Here is a 25045-nt window from a genome sequence, read left to right on the forward strand (position 1 = left end):
AAGCAACTGAGTCTAAAAGTGGTGACTTCCTGGCATCGAATATATTTTATTTTATAATATTATTATATTTCAAAATTATACATGTCACACACACACATCTTAGACTTCGGTGTTTTATTGAGGAACAATAAATATCAGTAGAGAGCAGTCAGTTCCAATGCTGACATGAAATGCGACTACTAGGGTGGTCATCTTCCACACGTCGTTCCTGGTGCCGCCAGAAAAATAGTCCGTACATAAAGAAATCCAGGAAGAGGTGGAGGAATCCATTCCTGTGCTTTGGAGCTGTCAATAGTCCCACAGGTTAATCACCAGGGGCACATGAAGGAGATATAGTGGTTACTTTAAAGGTGCAAAGGATGCATCGACTTACTCCACAGGTTTTTCCACCATAAAACACCAGTGCTGCTGTCAGCCAGTCAAAGTCAATATAAATTAAAAACACAGGAAGGCAGGATGTGTTGCCCATCACATACTCCGTTCTGGAAACAGCAGAAATGCAACCGTGTCCACATTTACGTAACAAAGCAGATAAACTCCACTGCTATTTGTAATCCATTAGAGTGCCACATGAATACAGCTGAGGCTTAAATGACACCATGCGTTGACAAAATGTACACCAGAAAGTATCCATTTAGTAAGAGGCAACACTTGCAAAACTGCTAATGCTGCAAAAGTTCAAAGATAAGACATCTGCCCAAGATACACATTTCCAAACATTTTACTCTCTGCTGCCAAAAATATTTAAATTTTGAACGCATTTAGAGGACGTGAAACAAAAATATGGCGCATTCCTTCATGACACATTTATGGACCACAGAAAACAGGTTAACAATTCTAATTGTGAAATTCATCCATTTATGCCAAGTCGGCAGTTTACATAAAAACCCCTTTTAACAATTAAAGAACATTTAGCTTAGCATAAATACTGGAAGAAGGGACAAATGGCTAGTTTGCTTTATTACAAAAAATAAAATCTAGATTTTAAACAGTGTATAAACAGCCAGTGCTGTTGGGTCTGTTACACAGGGACTAAAAACGTAACCTGTGACTGGCTTGAAGTGGGACTTCACGGGGAATCATGACACATACACAAGCATGAAAGTCATTAAGACCATAAACCTGCTACTTCTCACTTCCTATGCTTTAGTACACACTTCAAAGATGGTACGATACTTTTATTGCTATTCTGTTACTTTTTGGGTAGATGAATAAATAAGTCATAAAAACAATAATCAATACTAATTAATTTCTATTACGTTCAGTCTTGTTTATAGTAACGTCATTTTGTGAAGTAAACATTCTAAAATTTCAGGTTACTCCTGATGTATGAGATGAATTATGCAGTAAAAAGCTGAACTGTGTATACTGATTATTGTTTTTGAAAGAACCGTTTTGTTGTTTTGTGGAAAAGTTTAATAACTGCCAGGACTTTAATTCATTAATGTTATACTTGAATTAATTTCTGTCGTATATTGTTAATGTGTTAGGTATCTCCATAGTGTAGGAGTTCACACTTTTGGCCCACACACGCTGGTTTCAAGGAAAAGGCATAAATCCCTTGGAGTGCATCAGGAAGAGCATCCAGTCTTTATAAAAAACAACAAAAATCTGCCAAATCAAATATGTGTTTGCAACTCTTTCTGAATAAGGGAGCTTTATATTGTTATACGTTTCAAAAGATTCCAGGCTTCAGGCTACTCATACTTTCACAACGAGCTGACATCAGCTTGTTGCAGATTTCATTACACAGTTATCTGCTTCAGGCGCAGCACAGGTACGAAATACTGAGGGCTGCATTTGTGTGGGCTCCATAGAGCTTATGCCCAATTAAAATACAACGGACAAACAGGAGTCAAAAGGCTCATTTCACACACTAGATGTAGCAAGGGATCTACACAGAAGGGCAAACATAAGACAATTAAAACATTTTCTTTTTTAAATGCTATTAGTAAGCCTCAGAAAAGATACAGAGCTGGAAATGAGACGAATAGGTCTACTTTAAGATGACTGAATAACAACCACGAGGAACGGCTGAAATTCATTTTTCTTTCTTAGATGAGCCTGTATGTTACAGTTTAGCTGTTATTTAGTTGTTGAAACTGGCAAACTGTCAAGAAATCATAAATGAATTTGTGTGTAGGCAGATGGTGTAAATGAGTTTGTAAGGCACACAGCCTTAAAACTTGATCTTAAATGCATACATCTGTGAAGTGAGACATAGATGTATAATGTAGGTAGGAATGTTAGCCACAGGTTAAACTCTTAAAACTGAGTCTGTCATTGAAAAAAATCCTTATTCTATTGTGTCAGTGATCCCTCAGTCTCTTCATGGCATCGTATTCTTTCCGCGCACAACAGCATTCTTGCTCACACTAACAACAGTTAGGTTGACGGTACTATAACCAACAGTTACAGGTAAGATAATGCATCTACTCGTACCAACTGAAGGGGGCTATGCTACACACAGCTGTTACATGTCTGCTGCTACAGTTATGTTTCTATGCTGTCATTTCAGCATGCACTCAATTTTTTCTTTTTCTTCCAAGCAGCCATATTTCAGTACACTAAGAGAATCAATAAGGCAGAAAGATGCTGTGATTCATATCAGCAACGACAATCCTGCAGCCTAGAAAAGACCTTAAAGCAAAAACAATATAGAAAGTATTTTGATGCATGCTCAGTCATCAAGGTAAAGAAATCCCAAAAAGTGGATTCTGTTCATCTGGACGTTTCGTCACTCATCCAAGTGACTTCTTCAGTCGTACGCTTGGCCACCGCTACGTCCAGATGAACAGTTTATGGGAATATAAAAAGTAGTTCCCTCAAACATGACAGTGAATAACTGCTTTGCAAAAGTCTTTTTGAAACAGATTTTTGACTTACAGCTTGGGTTTTATGTGAGCAGGAAGCCAAACAGTCATTTTCCAAGTGTACTGAAATAACAAAGGATACATGGAAGGCAGGAAGTGCTTCTAAAAGCTGATATGTCTGCAGAAACTTGTGCACTGTGATGAACAGTATTAGTTCATCAAGTAAAAAACTACAGATCCTTGGTCTGGCCTTTTGTTTAAACAGTCTTTGAAATTCACAGGAAGAGTGGAAATACTGCATCCAAGCTCATGGGTCACCCACAAATTTTAACGTCTCCCATGAAGAATCAAGCAACATGAGAACATGTGGAACTTATTGCTTTGGTTCCCAAATTGTCCTTTCAATTTAATGTCCTCCAAACCTTATCATCCATCTAATCACAAGGCAAAGGAGCTAACAGTAGACGGACAGAGTGAACTGAAGAGGAGGACAGAAAAATAACCAGAGTCCTGTGGAACTAAAGGTTGATGCCTTTGACCAGTGAGGCTTCCAGTGTGATGGAGAAGTCGTGCAGTGTCTCAAGCACACTTATAAGGGTACTGAGAGTGGAAGGGTCTCTGAGCATTGCTGTGTCCTCATACATTTGCAGGATCACTGGACATTCCACGAGCAGGGGGAGCCACTGGGGCAGCAGGCGGTCTCTGTGGGGCAAACAGTGATCAGCTCAGAATTATTAAAACTTAACAAGTTTACCACATTTTAAATTTCAATTTTTAATTCAATTTAGTTTTTAAAAAATGTTAGTTTCAGTTTGGTTTGATTATTTTTATTCATTATTGTAGCATTACGTCACAAGATAAAGTGCCTCGAGGTGACTGTTGTTGTGATCTGGCACTATATAAATACAACTGAACTGAATTAGTTTCAGTTTGAGTTGTTACACAAAGCCTCCCATTGCTGGGGTGACAATCTTGACCACACTGACAGAGACTCAACCCAAGGACATCTCCTAATTATTGTTTAGTTTAGTTTTAGTTGAACGCACAATATGATTTGGTTTTGTCTTATTCAAGAGTCCAGTTTAATTTTAATTTCAGTGCACAATGTTTTTCTGCATATCGACAGTAGTTTTAGCTTTAGTTTTATTAACTGTAATAATGAGACAGACAATTTACTATGTGTAGTGTGAACTGAATTAACAAATAGTAAATGTGTGTGCTTATGCTATAAACAATATGATAAGTAATAGTCTGTGTCAGTTAAATGTAGTAAGAGTTAAATCAACTTAAATGTTAATCAGTGGTGAGACTGCAGATTTTCAACAGGACTAAAAAGATAAGCAATGTGGATTACTGGGTCTGGTATTGAGATGAAGCATGACAGGTGGAATTCTCCGGAGGCTCAACAGAGGGCCGGCAATGAAGACAGAGACTTGGAAAAGAGGCCAGAAGAAGACAAGTTGAAGCCCCTCTGGAGAACAAAGGAAACCCTCAGGAGTCTTGAGAGCAGGCTGTCCATAAGAACACAGAACAGGATCCCAGCAATGAAGACGCTGGACTACCAGAGATGACTTGGCCGGCGATGGTGAGGCAAGGCAGGGAAGCAGCAGCTACGGCAGAGGCCATCTGGTGGCCAAGTGGGAGGCCAGCAATGCTTGGGAGGAGGCCGAAGACAAGGAGAAAGGCTGGGAGACTAACAGCTGAGGGACAGCCGAGCTGGTAGCTGAATTTAAAGCAACTGATGGTGAAGCACAACAATCTGCTAGTTTTGAAAGTAGCAGCCGTCTGGCTCAGACAACATGGGACCCTCTGGCTCAGCTTCTGGCAGCTCATGTTCAGACTGAGCAGACCCACTGAAGGCTCTGGTGACTGGGAATGTGCAGAATCCACTGAAGGTCCCCTCTAGGATCTATGCCCAATGAAGAGGATCGGCTCCCTGGCTCAAAGTACTATATCATCTCAAAAGAGCACTTTGCGCTTAGACTGTGGGATTACTTTTAGTTCCTAGGGCATTAAAAGTAGAATGGGAGGCAGAACCCTCAGCTTTCAGTTTGGATTCAGGAGAAAAACAGGTTTTCTACTTAGATTAAGCTTAAAACTTTCCTTTCTCATTAAGGCTGTAGTTGGGGCTGTATCAGGTGACCCTTCATTAATTATGCTGCACTAGGCCTAGGCTCCTAGGGGCTTCCCATGATACATTGTGCCTTTCTTCTTCACTCACCTCTTTTCACTCACCATGTATTTATACACCACTTTGCATTTAATTATCATTAACTTCTGCCTCTCTTCCACAGTGAAGAGAAACAAAGAAAAAAAAGAAAACAAGCCATGTGTCACGGTGCTGGGCCTGTGACTCAGTGTTTTTGTGTGCTTTAGTTATATTCTTTAATTATTGTAATTCATGGGTTTTGGTTCTGCTGTGTTATATTTTTAGTCCTAGGATTTTGGTTTCTGTCATTTTGCCTGTCTCGTGGTCCTCGTCTTGTCACACTTGTCCTCATGTTCCCTCTGTCTTCCCGGTCAGCCATGTCTCTCTGTCTCAGTGTCAAGTCCACATCTCTGTTATACCTCCTGTTTTATTTTGGCGGTCCCTTATCTCATGTCAATGTATCTAGTTTTGCTTCCTTTGTCTCGTTATGGCTAATTAATCCCAGCTGTGTTTCCCTCCCGTTTCCCATTCCCTGATCACGCTGGTGTGTATTTAAGCCTGTGTTTTCTTTGCTTTGTGTCATGTCGTACCCTCACCATGCTGGTGGTTTCCTGTCTGTGCTCCTGACTAAATCTTAGTTCATGTTTCTTAGTATTTAGTTCTTGAGTCCAGTTTAATTTCTAGTTTTCAGGTTCAAGGTTTTAGTTTTTTTTGTTGTGAATGAAAGCTGCTATTAGAGTTTCACTCTTGACGTCTGAGAGTCCTGCATTTGCTGCCAGCCACACAGCACTCACCTCGACAGTGAGCATTTATTTTGTCCTGTCTCCCCTCCCTTAGAGGAAATCCAAGACAAATGAAAACTTCTGACCACAATCGTGACATGTTTTTAATATGTCAAATTTCTGATCAAATAATCACATATCAAAAGATGCTATTAGAGCCCACACCTGAGCAGGGACAGCTTCCATCACAGTTCACAAAATAATTTACATTAATTCGTTGTCTCGACACTGACCTGGCTCCGAGGCAGACTAACAACTGGAACTTTCCGTCCTTGCCGATGTTTCTGGACGTGGAGTTGATCGCATTGAAGTAATGACAGAGTGACTGACAGGTCATCTTCATGGCCTCAGTGGTCTCCTGAAGGTCTCCAATCTGGTCAGCTGACTCCATGTAGGCAACAGCCTTCTCTGTAGGGTTTTAGAGGAGCATCACACACTATATCAGTTTACTTAAAGCTCTCTGCTTCCTTACACTGTTGTGTAACAGCTCAACAAACTGAGAACACTGGGCTGAAGGCTATGTTACAAATTCATTTGAAAGCCCAGATTACACAAAAAGAATAGTAAATGCTGTATAATCCTCTACAAACATGTATAAAAACCATGACACATGAATAAAAAGGTATTCCAAATTTTTTCTTTAATCCAGTAAAACCAGTACACATTGTAACACAGTTTACTAGCCCTTGATTTTCTGCCATGGGCCAAACTGAACAGTTTTCCTCATCAACAGTAGAGTGTGCTGTCTCTTCACACTCACCCACAAAGTCCCACACAAACACAGTCTTCTGGAAGAGCCTGGCAGATTTGAAGCCATGATGGAAGAACTGTTCCAGAGCCGCAACCAAGCTATTCTCGCCGCACAGCAGAACAGTCAGACTGCCTCTCTGTGCAGCACACATCAACATGTTGATACAATATAAGAAGTTTGACATTTGGCAAGTGATACTGTTACTTTATTTGTCTGTTATTAGTACACACATATCTGCTAGTTAGTTCTATATGGGCAGATGTACAGTGTAACTAAGCTTGCTTGTGTGGGCAGGTAACTTGGCACTCCACCCTATCATCTAAGTGGCTTAACACTTTTTGCTATTTACACTATTCCCATTAACGTTGGAGTACCTCTGAAATTTGATTCAACAATGTGCTGTGACAGACTGTCACTGAAGAGAAATTACTACAGCCCCTGGCAGAGAAAGTGCCGTGGGAAACCTTTTAGTTTCCTTTTAGACTACACAACCTGAAAGATCATCACGCTTTCAGACTTTCTATGGTCAAAGCACAACTTTACTTATGGAAACATAATGAATGCACTCCCTGATGGAAACAGGAAAACAGAACCCACACTACTCAGAATTCACAGACAGCATAGCAGTAGTTAAGCTATAAGGCACGTACTCATTAGATTTCAGAGTGCTGAAAGTCACTGACCTCTTTCTCTGGTTTGTGGAAGTGTTTGATTATGTTGTTCACTGCCTCCCCAATCCCCTCTTGGATTTGTGCTGAATTCAGCTCTAGAATGGGGAAAACATCTGCATCAGTACAGACTGCTATAGACCTCTGAACTCTGACAGCCTGAAGTAGCAACAGCTAACATGTCTGTAGCTACCATCCTTCCTGGAAACGCTGCATTTTCGAGCTGCAATGGAAGTCTGAGCTTTAAACCACTTGGAGCGCACATTTTAAGAATTACCTATATAATTTAGTTCCTGGCAGCTTAATAAAGAGATTATCATTATTATTATAGAAGTTAATATGCCTTAAAGTTTCCAAAAAACTACTGCAGAAAGGGTTTTTAAAAAAGCATTTAATGGAAGCCTGGCAGTCTTATTTTGATGATATTATGAGATTCATTGCACATAAAAGCTCTAAAATAATTAAAACATCGATAGAGCCTTCTGAAAGTGTTTAGTGAGGAAGTGACTGAGTAATTGCACACAGACCATCTTTTGTTCCTACTGTGGATAAAATCTATTTAAAATACTGCACTTCAAATATTAGAAAGTGTGGCGAAACCTGTCAGGAAATGAAAACATTTCATTCTCAGTATTAGAAATTTCCTGTTGTGTGAGAACGCTGACAGTTACTGACTGGTATCTCGTCCGGTGAGCGATGTGATGCTGATGCGTCTGCCCTGGGAAGGTGAACGCTGTAGCGGGGGTGTACGGCAGGCCCTTGCAGAATCATCCTCTCCGCTGGGCAACACTAATTCCCCGATTAGGACCCTTTCCAGGCTGCCGTCATCCACACCCTTACCGAGCCATCGACCGCATGGGAACCTGATGGACAACAAAGTGCTGAGGTTACACATCGACGCTCTACATCTGTTGACATCTTTCTATTTGTTCTTCTGATTTTCAGTGGAGATATTTTATATTTGACTTGCTATCAACAAACAAAGAATGGTTCATACTAACTAGTACTTGGTGTGCATCAGAGGATGATGTACTAAATGTGGTTCAGACACACAGGCAGGCGTATATCGGTTTGTTCTTTCTCCACACGTCTCTGCTCTGATCTTCTCTCTTTGTCTTTTGTATGTTTTATATTTTGTATTTTTCAGTGTCTTGTTTCTTTTCTTGCGTAGGAGCTGGAGTGGGCAAGCTATTTACTTGGAGGTCTTTCTTTCTTTTACCTTTTATTGTCAGGTATGTCGGATTTCGTGTTGTTGTTTTCTTAATCTTATGTCAAATATGTTATGTGTAAATTCATACTTTATGTTTAATGTAAAAATAAATGCCAGCCCTTTTCTACAGATCCCCTGTGGGAGAGGAGCTGGAGTGGGCAAGCTATTTACTTGGAGGTCTTTCTTTCTTTTACCTTTTATTGTCAGACACAACGCAGAACCACACCGGTTACAACAGCAAACTATTAAAGTGCCCAGTGTGTGACACGTGTGCGCCAGCAGTTACACTCATGACAGGACGGTTTATCGGCTGCTAGTTACACTCTTATTGGTCTTAATGTTGTCTGAGGTCTACAACAATCTAATCTGGCTGCACAGAAAAGCACGTGAGGGAGGTTTACTAAATGAGTAACAACAACAGAACAAATCAAAGACAGGTCTACTCACCTGTAGGTGTGTCCTGTGATCTCATTCCGCACCATCACACAGTCCACCAACCATTTAGCCAGGAGGCCGGCATTATCGTGACCCAGCTGCACCGTGGTGAGCTTCCCCAGGTTCTGACACTGAACACAGAGAGCACCTAGTTAATCAATACAATATCAGATCCTACTCTCTTTCATTACTGTGAATGATATACTTGTCTGTCTCTGGTTAATTCAGTTATTTGGGCACAAACGTTTTATTTTTATTTATTTTTTACATTTCCTTCAGCATATTTTCCTAATAGCTCCAGCAAAGACACACAGAGCACAACTTCAGTCAGCACTCAAGTACGCAGCACATTCTGGCAGGGTAAAGGAGCAACTTTGAGCAAGTCAAACACAGAAAAGAAAAGCAAGTATTTCAAAGGGATACGCTTGATGGTGGGAGATGGAGCTGTAGAGCAAGGGCTTTGCCTAACCTTGAATATGGCAGAGATGTGCGTGTGAGGCCTGAAAGCAGACTGAGGGAGATGGAAACATACGTTAAGACACAAAGAATGGACAATAAAAACATCACTCATGCATGCAAACTAGGCTTGGCTCATAGAAATCCTACTTGTATGATTTGACACTGTAAAACAAAATTGATTTCTATTAAACTGCTACAGAGATGGAGTTATTGGAGTGCACGGCATAGAAGTGCAACTAGAGGGCAGTCTTCACATGACCTACATCATTTCATAATCGAGCTTGCTTGATGGATAATTTCTTGAGGTAAAAGGAGAATTGTTTAGGGCTTAGGAATTGACCGATCCTACAGTAGACTGCTCAATAATGTGAAGGCAGATGCTGCTGAAATTGACCACAATTGGTTCACTTTTAGAACTAAAACAGCAGCTTTAAATGGGCTTCTTAGTAAGGATGGGCGATATACTCGCGCAGGTGACTTTTTTGTGAATTTATACGTTTTGTTTGGAGTGAATATTTTACTTTCTTTTCTTGTTTGTTTCAGTATTATTATAGCTACTTTTTGGATTATTCATTTATTTAAGATTCACCAAATCGCACAAAAGACTTAATGTTACGTCAAAGATTTATTTTTATGTTAGCTGGAGGAGACATTTTTATTTTTAACTTACTTTGTGTTTAATTTTGTATTTGTTGTTTGGTCGGGTGTGTAAGACGGATAAACACTGGAACGACCTGTAAACACAGTTATAATGGGGAAAAGAAGCCAGTTTCTCTGTTTCCTTCCCTCCATTGTGGGTTTTTTAAAATGTAAATAATGTAATAAAGTTTTGGGTTTTTTTTTAACATAGGCTGCTGCCTTTCTTTCTTTCTGTTATGAGTTTGAGGAAATGAATTGCTGAATTTGGGCGCACTCTGAGGAGGCTGCATTTGCCTGCAGCTGGAAGACGGTCCCGTTAAAACAGTGTTATTATTTTTTTCCATTGGCTGCTTCTACTAGGTTCAACCAAAATTATTAGCAAACTTACTCATGGGCGAATAAATGAATGGCTCTTGTAAAAATGAGCGGCGAAAGGCTCGGCCTATCGTCGATGGTCGATGCATTCATCCACTCGCCCAACCCATATTGCACTCCTTTGATCGTGCAATATGGACACAGGGCAGGAGAACTTTCTCCAGAAGTTATGGGAACTAACTCTCAAAAAAATCTTCCTCCACTCCAATATTGCCTATTCAAGAAGTGCTGAAGCCAAGGCAAGAGGCATTTTACATATCACTTCATGTTTTGGAGCCGTCTCCCGAGACTTCTGGAATGAAGTATTCTCTTTACAGTACCTTTAAGAAACACTGATTTTTGATTACTGTGACTTTAAATAAGCTGGAGTGCACCATGTGATGTTTGACAAACAGTGACAAGGAGTGAAACATAGAAAACATAGAAAACACAAACTTAATGCCTGCACACAACATCAGAGTGGCTGACAGCATGATCAACTTGTGGGAGGTCAAAGGTCACAGTACTCACATCAAAGGTCATTTCTAATACATTCTTGGGGATCTGCATGATGCCCGAGTCTCCCAGTTCCCCTGAGACACACACCCAGGGGTTGGATGTGGTCATAGCGTTGCTCAGCTTCTTGATGGGGATGATGACGACTCGGTATGGGATCACTGCCGAAAGCAAAGACAAAAAAAGCCTCACGTGGTAAATTTATACTAATTCCAGTCAGCTATTGATCCGTAGCTCTATGAATAAAGTAACTGACATTTTTACTGTAAGGCTTCAGTAGGTGGTGCAGGAGGACTGAAGAGCTTTACAGGAGTTTGATGTTATGTCATGCCATTATAAACAACAACATGACCTCTTTTCATAGAAACACACACACAATTTCAGTTCCAATATACATTTATATGTGTGAGCGTATATATAGAGTTCATAAAAATACACATTGATATGTGACATATTTAAAAGCAAAATTCTATTTCACTATATGCTGTTTCCAATCACCTAAAGCTTCTCGTCTTAAAACGTTTCTTTTGTTCAAGAAAAGCATTGCTGTGGGTGGCCAGAGGTCAGAGGTTATGTGTAGCTGATGGAAAACTCACTGATGGTGGTGAAGACACTGGTAAAGCAGAAGTAGTCAACAGCATTGAGAGAGAGCAAATGGAAGAGGAACTGCTCCTTCTCCTCCTCACAGCGCAGAAAGGCGTAACGTTTGTACAGCTTCCTGTGGCAGGTTCAGATACAGCAAAGTACATCACATCTCTCCTCATCAACATCCACTGTCAAAAGTCTTTTTAGTTTGACAGTTTTTGCACCCTTAATAACTAAACAACAAAATAAAAAGTTATCTTTCTAGACTAACAATTAGAGAGCCCTACCATGAAACTAGCAGTGAACTGAAACGCTTTTGTTTTGTTTGAATGGGCGAAATGGAGGAGTGCAGGGAAGCTTACAGTTATACTTCACTCAGAAATGGATGTGTGGAAGTCTTTATTACAAGTGGGAATGTCATTCGGCCAGATGGACCTTTTACCTTCTGTAAATGAATACAGCAGAAAAATACTCCCAGTGCATTGGTGTGGCTCAGGGTGCTCACTGCTGCCCCCTGTGGCATGATCAAGCCACACAAAAAAGAGCCGCTTTCTCCCACATTATATAAAACGGAGGGTTTTGTACAACTTTATGTGTTTTAACTGTATGCATACCCTAACTGTGAAAACGACTGCAAAATTTATGTTTAATAATACACAACATGTAAATATGAAGGTGGGATTCAGTCACCAAAATGCTTACTTGGTTAAGGCTTGTCGCGACAGCAACTGTTTGAGATGCTGAGAGAGCAGCTTCTTTTCCAGGGACAGGCGAATCCAGGCTCTGGCTCGGCCAACATCCGTCTTGATCTCTGACATACTCTGGATATGCCTGGGACAGACGGAGAAGAAGAATAACGCCGTGGTTTTAAGATGAAGGAAAAGTTATTTACTTTAACTTCAGTTACAGATTTTATACATTTCCACAGATGCATTTCACCAACACGGACATACAAACTACTTGTTTACAGTACGTGCAGCGAGTATACTGTATATAATATAATGTTTAATACTAACAGGAACACCTAAACAGTGGTATTCTAGTCTACCTGTTGTAGAAGAGGCTTGGACAGTGCAAAGGATTTATGACAACAAGATCATACCTCATATCCTGAATGAGAGACACACGCAGAGAAGGCATCGCTATGGAACTATCAGACTTCCTCCTCTCAAGAATGCGAGGCGCTACAAGGAGAGATGAATTTTTTGTTGATGCTTTAACATGTGACTGAGGCTTTGGAGCTGCGTGTGTGTAAGTGTATGTTACCTGGTGAGTCAGCCTGCTGCGCCAGCATCTCCTCCCGGGCCTGATAGTGCAGCAGGTGAGACCACAGAGCAGACTTCCCCTGAAACATCACGATTAGCATGTGAGAGAGCCGAAGACAGAAATGACACACATAACAGCAGCTATTGCACTGATGGATGAGGCATCACATTATACACAGACACAGAGGGAAGAACCTCAACATCCAATGTCTATAGCGTGTTGAAGAAACCTAACATTTGTGCAGCACTGTATGTATCTTTATTTCAGTGTGCGTGTGTGTGTGCTGACCTGTTTGACCTGCAGCCCGTGGCTCCAGATTCTCTCTAGCAGGTCACACAGACTGGCGATCAGAGTGTTCTCCTCTAATCCAGTGATGCTGGCCTCACCATGACCCAGCTCCACAGCCTCGCGGCCCATCTTCTCCACCAGCATACGCTTGGTCTACACACCCACATACAGTCAGAGGAATCACTGTGATATATTATGAACATGTGACTTTGAGATACTTAAAATCTAGGGCATATGGCACATCCATGTAACCTACCCTCCAGTTATATTAAAAACCACTGCATTCTGTGGATGGACGTGCCTCTTTATCATTTCTTATGATGGCTAAATGGCCAAACTGGAGTAGAAGAGCCTTGCTTTGTATTGTGGAGAATTTGTATCATAGTTGAGGAACTTTTTATGTGTATGGGTGAGGAGGTACTCTATGCGACACACTGCAGTTCATCGTTGAACATTACAGGAGTCATTTTGATAGAACGTAATAATGTGGTAACTTCAAAGTTATTACCTCTCATTCACCATGGTAGTTTCTGTGTTATAAACAGGAAACAGAGCTGCAAAATGCAAAACTGCCTGTTTCTATTTAATAACATATTAATAACCAGGTAAAAACCCTTTAAAACAAACTTAAAGAATAGTAATGACTACCAGGAAACGCCTGTGGCAGTTTATGTGTAATAAGCAGCAATTTAATACTATGGTCATGATAGCTGATTAAAACAAGCATCAGAAAATCTGTAATGAACTGGAAACATTTATGCAAAATGTCAATAATTAAGTTTAAAAGAGTAACCCTTTAACTGAGAAGTATAAACTGTATATATATTTACAGTTTTCAGTAATAACTTCTGTAAATGAAGGACAGAGAATGAGTGCAAGAATCAAGAATCATGGGTCATTTCTAAGTGCAGCAGCATTGCTGGGGTTCTATGTTTCACCTTCATGCGACACTCCTTGAGCAACCCTTCCACAAACTTCCAGTTGGTCTGGGCGATCACGGCAGGCGACAGGTCGGAGAGTTTAGGCTGTCGCAGATTCTTCCCGAGGCTCCGGGCCTCCTGCATGTACTTCTGAAGTGCAGACGAAAATATTTAGTGAGATTTAAATAACAGGCACTGAAAGTGTCATTCTTTTGTATGAATGTTTGCAGTTAACACATATTAGAGGTTGAGGTAAGCATCCTCACTCCTGGCACAATCTCACAAATACGTGCCTTCCTTATACACTGTTAATAACCTGTTCTAGTAGTTCTGTGACTGTTAATGGTAATTTTGCTCATGTGAGACACTTCAAGGAACTTAAGTGAGTTAAGTTAAAGGGTGTGACACAGGAGGGGAGTAAAAATCAGAGGAATCCTTAAAGAAAGGGTGCGTTGGCAGGAAGTATCACTCAGTCTGGAGCATGGCATACCAAAATGTTTCCTATAATGAGCTCTGAGTGCTTCGCTGAAATGAGAAATCCATGCTCTTACATCACTGTTCTCGCAAACAGAAGATTTCCCACTGCTGCTGTTTCACATTTAAAGTGTTCAAAACAGAACATGACATGGAAATAGCTGGAAATACTGTCAATGATGTATTTGATTTTTTTCAAATTAAAGGTACAGTGTCTAAAATTTTAACCACTAGATGTCAGAAGATTGCAGTTAAATGAATTCTGTTTTGTTTTTTTTACCCATCCCAGTTTAAGAGGAAGATTCTAGCTATGGTGTCTGCTGTAGGACAAACAACTCAGGCTGCTGTAGTGAAAGTAGGGTGTCACTCTGCTGTTTCCCTCAGCTGTCAATACGCCTGCATGTGTATTTACTCTGAAGAAGGCTGTACAACTTTGTGGAAGAGTCCAATATGTGTTGATGAGTCAGTGCAGCTCAAGTCTCTCTGTTGACAGCGATACTGAGGTAGGTTTTTGAAGATATCATAAATGTTTCTGTTGGTAAGTGCTGCTGTTTTTGCTATTGTTAGCTGCTGTTAGATGGCATCAGTGAAACTGATGGGAATTTTTATGACACTGAAGCCTAACATTGGTATACTGGTATAATGTTGGCTGTCAACTGTCTGGATACGGGATGGTCACATTTCATCATCTACTCACAATGACAAACTGCAACAATATGAAGAAAAAATAAGCTTGTTTATGCACGTTTTTGTGTTATTGCCCGGACTTCAGTTCAGGAGACGAGGCTTCAGGTAAGACAGAAGAGGATGACATACATACACATACATGAAACGATAACACGCATTTAGGTAAATCTCGACCGCTGTGTTCAAGACGGGAGGGCAACATGGTGGTTTCCATAATTCGGTGCCAGGTCCAATATATTTTTGATGGATTCACTCTAAGTTTATGAGAATGTAAATTTGTTGAAACACACAATTACATGTGAGTGCAGCTTTTTTCCTCTTAAATCACCTAAAAAATTACTTGTGGTAAAAGTGAATCTCTGGATTTTTGACTGTTGCACAGACAAAACAAAGAATTGGAAGATATGCCCAAGGCCTTTGCTAACTGTGCAGCTCACCAAGCCTAAACACCCCTCAGATATGCAAAAAGATGTTATTTTGCTGGTTTTATTCTTGTTTTCCTTTAGAATTTTATGTTTTTTACTATTCAGCAAGGAATTGTGCCTTAGAGAATGTGGGAACCTCGGAAAAGTAGGTGGAAGTGAGGGTGGAGGCTATGGGAGGGAATCCAAAACACAAGCATCTCCTGCACATACCAGGCAGGAAGCAGAAGCTGATTTTTTAGGTGGTTTGACAGGAGGAGGGGATGCATTGTCCCACTCCCAAAATGCCATGGAATTCTGTAGGACCAGGCAGCCCTCCACCTGCTCGAGGAGGAAGAGCGGTACAACCCGACCCCAGACGGACCGGAACAGGACACACAGCCAGATAGAAGACGACAGAGGCAAAAGAATGGAAAATAAGAAGACAGTGAAGGTAGCATGTGCATAAACATAACATAAACCAAACAAAGAAAGCTCAAACAGAAGGAAACATAAATGTAGTTACATAACAGAACAAAACAATAAGCAAAAAATAAAGACGAGAGAGTTAGAGAACAGTGGAGAACAGGGAGCAGTCAGAAGGATGGTTTTTCACCTCTTTCAGGTCATTATCAAGGGTCAGATGTTCCGTTTGTTGTCTGTGGCGATCTTTTCTGCGCTGAGCTGTTGTTGCTTTGTGACACCACCTGCAGACCAAACACACTGTGAATATACTGTGTAACCTTTAACTATCTGGCAGTCTGTGCTCCTGTCAGTCAAACTGAAGGGAGAAGAAAGTAAATCAGTTGTATAAAGTTACTTTAAGAATTAAGGTAACAAAAACATTTGCCTTTAACAGTAAAGCAGTTAATTCACAACAGTTTTTTATCTTTTACTTCCTCTTTGATTTGAACTGCATTTTAACATTGATGATATTATTACGAGCAGCTTAAAAAAATCCTATTAAACTATTCTATAAAGATTTTTCAGCAGTGCAAACAGATTTGTCAGCATTTTTGAAGTTTTGTTTGTTATGTATCACTGATTATGGAATGCCACACGAATAAAATGGAGAAAAGGAAATAGGATCTGAGCGCATCAAGCTGGGCTTTCAGTCATATCTGTGTAACCTGATCTAACCAATCTCTGTTGAACCTACATTCAAACTGTACTGGAGTATTCTGACAAAGACAGCCTTAAGGTTCTGCTGTCGTCTGTGAAATCCATGCACGAGTGGAGGCTGACTTACTTGTTATTGCTTGGTCCTGTGTTGAGCACTTCGGTCTGCAGTTTGGGGAAGAACCCCTGCTCGTACTTCCCCTGACCGATCTTCATGTCCAGCAGGTGTGGGTGGATGGCCGTGTGGTCAATCTTCATCAGCCGCTGCTCAATGGCCTGAGCTAAACAAAAGACGGTACTGATTCAGACAACACTGTAAGGACGTTGAAATCATCACGGCATTTGGAGAATTCCAGTAGGTGTCACATTACTGAAGGTAAATTCAGTTTTAAACGCTGCAGGCATGCATATGGATTTATGTGTCTACTGATTCCACCATCTAGATCGCATCTTATCTGAACACACACACACACACACACACACACACACACACACATACACACACACACACACACACAAAACACTGGAAAAAACTGCAATTAAGATGTAATATATTGAGTGATATGTCGCGGTCCTTCACAGATAATTTTTGCTGCAAAGAGCGACTCAGCTTCCTGTTTTTTCTATTCCTTCTGCCAGGCTATGCCAAGGTTTTATGCAGCAATGACTCTGAACTGAGAAATCCTTTTATCCTTTTGGCTCTGGATGGGCTATAACTCTTATTTTAAAAGATGACTGAAGATAATAATACTTAGTCTTTTATTGATGAAATGTTGAAAACATACAAAAACAACAGAGTCAAGAATGCTGCTTATTTCAATGACATGAACTTGAGACAGGAGGCGCCCTTACTACTCGGTTTACCGTGTCTGTTACTGAAGCAGTTGCATTTTAGAGCGCTTGGTGTCACTTCTAGGCTGTACTTCAATACAGGCTGTTTATATATTAAATCACAGCATGATGTATGATGTTGTGGTTCATTCTCTCTAGAGACCTGGTCTGACTGACTCTTCCTTGTTGACCCTTCTAAAGATTAAACATCATCAACAGCAGCGATTGCAAACACACGCCATCTTCATCTGTCATGTGCCAAATCTGACTACAGTTATACAAAATGGTCATACTGCGTTTGTCTCTGACTGAAGTCCTCAGATAGCAGGTGCAGTGTTCTCTGAGTGGAGGCACTGGAGGGAGGCAGGCAGAGGAAAGGACTGTCCATTGTCTGCATAATTAAGTATGCAGACCATTGCAAATGAAGTCACCCTTGGCAACTACAGTTCACTGTATCACCACGGAATCACTGAACACACTGAACCACGGCAGCTCACTCGTACAAACAGTGTTAGATATTATCTTGAGCTGACATGTGAAGAGTTATAAGCCACTGTTGTCGATCTCAGCAATGATCATGAGAACTGGCAGGAAACCAGAAGAACACCAACACTGTCAGAACATTGTGCTCCCTGCTTTTTTTTCTAATTCTTGTGTCATGTCCTGCATTTTGAGCATGCTACCAAGGCACCAGCACACACTTCATCCAAGGGGATTATTTCTAGAAGCAACAACTGGTCTGATAGAGACTACTCCTTATTGTCTTCTAAATGTTGCGAAATTCCAGACAAGGCCCGGTTATTATTCTTTGCAATTGTTAATGAAGAGTTTATATGTTTTAAATGGTCATAAAGGGGGAGAAACTTTGCCTCAAGACAGTTTTTTAAACAGGTGCCTGATAGGATTCAAAAAGCTACTACGGACAAAGGCAGAGGTAATGCACTTTAAAACTGTCTGACAACGACAAATAGACAACAGATTAATGGGTAACTTAGCAAAGAACCAATTTTAATTTGTGTCTTTAGGACTTTGATACCATTACCCTTTGCAAAAAGTCATAATTTATTTTCCATTTCTATAGTTGAATCACAGTTTGACAGGCATTAAATCGTCTTTTGCAGCATTAAAAAGATCCCAAAGAGCTATTAGTTGTGTTTTTAAAAAAACTAGAGTGGGGGACAAAAGGACTAAAAATGATCTACAGCAGATGAATATTATCTCAAAATTATATCCTAAAGAAACTGGAAGAAATCCAGCAAAGACCTGCCCTTCAGTTAACCCATGCACTGTCTCAGTGGAAGAATATTTGTTAAGAAGCCATTCTTAAGTATGGAAACAGGAAGAAAATGATGCGCTTTGCCAAACTATGCTGTGGTACAGTCAAATTTTTTTCCACTACACAATCTGGACAGTGTTTAACAGACAACAACTTCATTTTTCAGCATGACAACAATCACAGACCTCAGCATTACTGAAGCAGTATGGGATTATGTTGACAGAGAAGTAACAACAGGCACACGACATCCAAAGAAGAGCTGTAGCATGTCCTTCAAGAAGTCTAGATAACTATTCCTGAAGAATATTCAAAGAAATTCCAAAAAAAGCATCAAGTTTAGGCTGTGATGAAGAATAAAGATTGGCTTTCAAACTTGATAAGAGTTGTACAAACATCTTCCATCTATGTTTGTACATGGTTTGCATGGTAACTGCTACTTTGCATCAATCACTGACCTAATTCCCATTTCATAGGCAAAATATAAAGAAATGTATCAACATTTTTGCATAATCTCTGAGCAAACATTACTTACATATACCAACTCTTCCACTGAAAGTAGGCGCTGAAAAAGACTTATTTCAGTGAGAAAGTTAATTAGCCTGGAATATTTTCATTTTCACAACACATGCTTCTCAAACCAACAATCTGAACCATGTTCACACAGAAATAAATCTCTCACACACACACTTCCCCATCTGAGCTTACCAGACTCTTTGAGGATGGAGCACCTCTGGTAGCAGGACGATCGGAGACTGGGAGCACGGATATTATAGAGGCGTGCCTTGTCAATACGAGTGTCAAAGACATGGAGCATAGGCTCCTTCTCTTCCCACTGAGACATGATCTTGTTGTCGATGAAGGTGGCAAACATCTGTGTCTCAATGAAGTGAGACAGAAAGGGAAGGTAGGGCTCTGGCTGGTCTGACAGGAATGAAGCCTATTCACAAGAGCATATGTATTTTCAGTACTGTGCAGCAAAGAGCAGCTTAATGACACTAATTAAAATCATTTTCGGTTCAATGTCATTTATATAGCATCTTTAGTAACTTTAGATTTTAAGGTAAAGACAGCACAATATTATAGAAAAACCTCAACTATAAAACAATCCCTTACGGCAAGCACAGGGAGAAAGAACCCACTTTTAGACAACTTTGAATTTTTTTGTAATAAACAAAGCTAGCCTTAAAACACAAATGCCAGGATGACTTGGAAAATGTAAATATAGAATTTTAACAGAAAGGAAAACTCTTAGAAAAAAATAAAAACAACACAATGAAATAAATAAGTCTAATCAGCACTAAACATTGACTGAAAATATGCAGACTGATTCTTCAGTTTAAAATACCGTCCCTTCTTACATAAAATATTTTAACAGGAACTAACAGGTTTCACAAATAAACAGATCAAAGAAAAGTCCAAATAGACTACGCTGTCATTTCTTCTTAATTCATGATAAATCAGCTGGCTTTTCTTATGATCCACTGTCCTTCCCTTAGATATTGCCTTTCTTTCCATTTGTTTTTCTGCTTTTTAAATCACTACCAAGTGAGATGAACTACAACTTATTTTGAAACTGTTTCCTCCTGTTTATGTCATTTTAGGGAGGTAAGCTGCTGTTTTTTCAGTTATTTCTTGGTTAGGTTATATTGCGGTTTGTTTGTTCTTTTGATATCATTTCGTACTTCTGTCTAACAATAACTAAAACATCTTGGGACTTGGAAAAAAAGGATGCCTTTTTATTTTGAATCCCATGATTCACTAACAAAGGCAAACTGGTAAGAAAAAAAATGTCTGTTTTACAAATACCATGAAAACTTTGAGTACAATCTTTTCCAATAAGGTACGACCTTTTTACAAACATATTTCTGACTGAGGCACAACAGGAAAGAAAACCTTGATCACCTTGTCAAAGTTGTGCATCTGCTCCCTGTTGGTGAGCCAGGACTCCAGATCAGGAGCGCTCTGGATAACAAATGATTCATAGTCTGCAAACATGGTAGTGAAGCGGCTGGCGAACACCTCCCTCAGCTGAACGTTTAGTTTGGCGTTCCTTAGCTCCTCTTCTTCACCTCCTGTTTGGTTTCCTCCGTCGGTGGGCTGACCTTTGACTCCAGCCCTCAGGGCTTCCACACGTGCCACAGTCACCCCAGTGCGTTTAGTCAGTGCCTGCAGTCTCTCCAGCGTAGCATTTCCCTGCAGCAGCTCCAGCACCACTAACTCCTCTCCTGCCAGATTGCCATTACGTCCATCGTCCTCTAGCTGTCGAAGGGTGGCGGATTTGCGTTCCCTTCCTGGGGTGGATGAAGTGCTGCCAGGACTGGAGCGGGTCCGGGGCGGGGCGCCAGTGTTGGCAGAGATGCCAAAGCTTAATAGCACCTCAGTGAGCTCCTGGATGAATTCGATCTTGTTTGGGAACTGAGGGAAGTCCTCTGGAAGCTCGATGGAGTGGTTGTCAATATCCACAAAACACAGGTTGGCCTGTGAGAGGAAAACACATTTTTATTAGGCTCTGAAATACACTCTAATGGTGCATGTTTCAGTTCTGGGGACTCCTGTGCCTGTGATGTGCATTTCTGTTTGCACAACAAGTGAATTCATGTGTTGTGTTCATCACAGACATTGGATAGTTGTGTCTTCTGTGCACTGTAGACAGGAGAAACAGCTGGTGGAGGCAGGATTAGTAAAGACAGATCATTTTTAGGAGGTATGATGGGGGTTGGGATATGGAGTGTCGAGAATATAGGCCAATGGAATAACAGCATATATTCAGACATCAATCCAAATCTGATAGAATGGAATTTGCATCACGCCTCATGGGGGATTAAAGCAAAACCTCCGTCTTAAAGAAACACTAAACATGTAGAAATGAGCTTTTACATATCACAGAATACAGACTGCTGCAGGACCTCCCAATTTAAAATGTTTTACAAGGACTATAAAAATTTAGCCAAACAGACAGGCTTACACCACAGCTGGGGGAATTTCTTAGTTGTTAATTGATTGAATGTCCACATACAGGAATGTGCAAGTGCAATTCATGTTTGCTGAATTCTAAATGTAGTAAATCTCACTGAGCAAAGGAAAAGAAGGTTTGGGTGAGAATATTGAATGAGTGTAAAAAAAGATATCGAAATTAGGTGAGATGTACGTGGAGTTCTGTGAGATAGCAGTAAGGCACGTGAGCCCATAAGACTTTAAGCATACAGACACAGTCAAAAAAACAACTTGTTGAATTAACTATACAGAAAGGTTAGTTTGGCTCTGGCCTCCAACAGCTATTCTTGCAGGCAGAGAAAGGTACAGTGTATCAGAGCCAAACATCTCTCATGCTCACGTTTTTAATAAACAGGGTTAGACAAACTCTGGCTACATTTTCCTCCCTCTCATCATCTACTCTTTGTGTGGCTTTTCATTTCTAGGTCACATCCACTTCAAAGGCAAACACAGGGACAAACTGTGTTCAGGCAGGGGCTCCTGTGAGGGGGATAAGGAGGAGGTGAGGAGAGTTAGAAGGGAGCTGTGGGTGATGCACAGAGGCATCCTGCGCTGAACTGGATAATTAACATCCATATGTAAAGTCCCAGATTAACAACTCAGGGTGATGATGGGGGTGTGAGCAAAGCCAGATTTTCTGCTTTGTTAGAGCCTTATCTTGCCTTAACACATAAACACAGACACACACACAGTAACTGTAACCCACCCAGCACTGGACTATACAATGGTTAAAATCCAGGACACACTCACCTCCTCACTGTCTGACTGAGGCTGAAAAGTGACGAAGCAATAAAAGACTACTCCTGTCTGGCTCTGCCTTGAGGTGAATTTAACGATAACAAGGAAACTGACTGTTTTTCATTTAATAATTTTATATCAGTTTATTTATATGTCTATAGTGCAGGGGATGATACAGCTAAAAAAACATCACCTCATCCAATAAAGAAGAACAGCACTGTAGCATTATAAAGCATTAAAACTGCACGTTAGGCTTTTATAAACATGAAACTACAATAAATACAAAGATAAAGATAGCAGATCCAGAACAATGACAACATAAAGACTGTATTTCATTCAGCTGAGCTGCTGTGTCCTTATAGAGACTTGATCAAACGGAACCATTATTAATAAAGTTTGATTCAGTTTTCTTTCTGGTTTAACAAGTAAAATGTGTGCCATGCTCATTTGAATGTGCAAGTGTGTTTGTTTTGTGCATGTGTGTGTGTGTGGTTAGACTTCAAGAAGGTTACTTACACACCTGAACAGAAACTAGAAGATGTGAAATTATAAATTAAGTCCTATGTTATTACAATTTCCTGTTACAAGCTTTTCAGTTTGGGTGCTCCAAAAAGGAACATTTTTTATAAAAATACAGATGGCATCCTGATCTGGTGTAAATGCAAAAATCCTAGGTGACATCTTTCTGGAGTTATCGTGTTCACAAGTTTCAGAAAACCTGACCTCTGACCTCTTAGGTGGGACATAACAAAGTACTTTGTTACTGTATTTATGTAGAATTTTCAGGTATCTGTATTTTTCTTCTGACAACTTCTACTCCCTACATTTTAAACATGCCTGTTACTCTAGGTTTATTTAAAGAGAATAAAGTTTTTTTAAGGGGCATCCAATGTCTGCACAAACATCAACAAACACAGAGAAAGAGTGAGAGACAACTTCAGTCAGAAATAAAGAAAGATGAGAAAGACAGGACAGGAGAGGAAGAAGAGAGGTTGGATTTAAAGGTAAGGATGGCTCAGTAACACATAAATGACAAATTTAAGACATTTTGTCTTATCGCTTGTGAAACATTTGCTTACATCTTGTTGAAATCAGTTTTGTAAATCCACACAGAGCAGCAGATCAGCTAATCACACAAAGGAAATCTACTGAAACTCACATTAGAAATTACTGTGAGCTGTGATTCTTTTCCCTGTGCTGAGCCACAGCACAGGCTGTATCTCACTTTGACCCCTGACAGTACTCATGTGTGAAGTCATCCTCTTGATTCAGTAATTTGACTTTTACCGGAGTATTTTTACAAGTATCTGCACGTACTTTTTCCACCTCTGCCTGACCCAGAGGTCAGATTTAAACTAGTCCCAAATTTCTAGGAGATGCACCTGTGACATAACTGTGAAAATCCTTCGTTCTCGAGTTACGGCGTTCACAAACTTGGGTGCCGTCTGACCATTGTTGATGCAGTTTCATGAATCCACAGCTTGATCAAGCCCAGTGACAGAAGCACCATACACCTACATCACTCAAAGGATCTGCGGCCAGCATCCTGTGCCAGACCATAGACACCAACACTGGTACCCTGCCTGGTAGGTCCCCTGGTCGATAGTAATTAATATTATACAGCTGGTTTTAATGTCGTGGCTGGTCTGTGCATTAATGCTACCCAGGCTGATGTTGTACCTCCTGAGGAAGCTCAAGTTTGGAGCGGTCAGTGCCCTCTTTGGACTGCAGGCCCATCAGGTAGGGAACAGGTGCATCTAGGAAATGAAGGAGGGAGGCTGGCAGGATGGGAACATAGACGTGCTGCCACTGGAAGGGAAATAGGAGGGTGGTGATGCCCTCTGCCACTGTCATCAACCGCTGGTAGTCTGAGAAACACAGAGAAAGAACTGTGATGTGAGACAACAGCATTACAGCGACACGTAGTTTCATGTCAGTTGTAAAATTGCACTCTGATGATTCACGCTGAGCTCCACCAAACACCACACAAGCACTGCTACAGTGTTCCTCCAATAAATAATGTTGCACTACTATGTGTCTAATATGGCTGTAAAGATGTATTTCCAGTGGTTTAACAACATTTTGTGAGTAGTTGATTCCAGTAATTTGAATATATAATATCTTTCATCATAACCTTTAAAAATGTAACAAAATGAAAATTTCTTTAGATAATGTTAGATATAAAAAACAACAACAACAACAACAACAACAACTCTATCTTTCTCACAAATTTGTGATTTTATTAACTTAGAGAATATCCTAGTTTTTTCAAAGTAGTTTGTGACTTAATATTAATAAGTGGTCAAATTAACCCCTTTCCACAGTCCCTGTAACAGTTTTTGTAATAACCTGAATCGCTCTAAAACATATCAGACTGAAAACAGTGCACATGGCATTTGACTGTGGTGGATTAAGCTGCTTTCAAGGCACCGGGACAGTGTATTTGAGTACAGAAGAGGATTTTGGCTCATTTGAATGATTTTTAGGCTTCAGCGGTACAACATGAATGGCGCTGATGGCAAATAAGACAAAAGTGCCAACCCTGGCCACTGATATTAAAAACCTATTTGGCAATGTCATGTCAATTTCCTATCAATATTTTAACCAGCATCAAAGAAACCACACTCAAATATTCAGATCATTCAGACATAAAGTTCTAAGATGATGGTCTCCTCTGTACAGCTGGTTTC

General features: G+C 40.3%; 1 protein-coding gene across 8 annotated transcripts in view; it reads right to left on the reverse strand.

Annotated features, from left to right (window-relative positions):
• Nucleotides 1–99: 99 nt before the first annotated feature.
• Nucleotides 100–25045, reverse strand: part of dennd5b (DENN/MADD domain containing 5B) — a 75789-nt gene continuing 50843 nt past the window's right edge. For 2 of the 8 annotated variants that reach the window (XM_063460512.1, XM_063460509.1), the window contains 20 exons: nt 24036–24223; nt 20526–21101; nt 19329–19560; nt 16647–16797; nt 16014–16104; nt 15632–15739; nt 13854–13985; nt 12916–13068; nt 12628–12706; nt 12464–12545; nt 12064–12192; nt 11373–11494; nt 10792–10937; nt 9278–9319; nt 8821–8939; nt 7839–8026; nt 7179–7261; nt 6505–6631; nt 5978–6152; nt 100–3515 (listed from right to left, as the gene is read on the reverse strand). In XM_063460512.1, coding sequence (XP_063316582.1) covers nt 3332–3515; nt 5978–6152; nt 6505–6631; nt 7179–7261; nt 7839–8026; nt 8821–8939; nt 9278–9319; nt 10792–10937; nt 11373–11494; nt 12064–12192; nt 12464–12545; nt 12628–12706; nt 12916–13068; nt 13854–13985; nt 15632–15739; nt 16014–16104; nt 16647–16797; nt 19329–19560; nt 20526–21101; nt 24036–24223 — 3107 coding nt within the window. In that variant the 3' untranslated portion in view covers nt 100–3331. The remainder of the gene's footprint in view (nt 3516–5977; nt 6153–6504; nt 6632–7178; nt 7262–7838; nt 8027–8820; nt 8940–9277; nt 9320–10791; nt 10938–11372; nt 11495–12063; nt 12193–12463; nt 12546–12627; nt 12707–12915; nt 13069–13853; nt 13986–15631; nt 15740–16013; nt 16105–16646; nt 16798–19328; nt 19561–20525; nt 21102–24035; nt 24224–25045) is intronic. The other 6 variants (XM_063460515.1, XM_063460513.1, XM_063460516.1 and 3 more) reach the window with 4 other exon arrangements.

This window comes from Pelmatolapia mariae, linkage group LG17, assembly GCF_036321145.2.
Source record: "Pelmatolapia mariae isolate MD_Pm_ZW linkage group LG17, Pm_UMD_F_2, whole genome shotgun sequence".
NCBI classification, from domain to species: domain Eukaryota; kingdom Metazoa; phylum Chordata; class Actinopteri; order Cichliformes; family Cichlidae; genus Pelmatolapia; species Pelmatolapia mariae.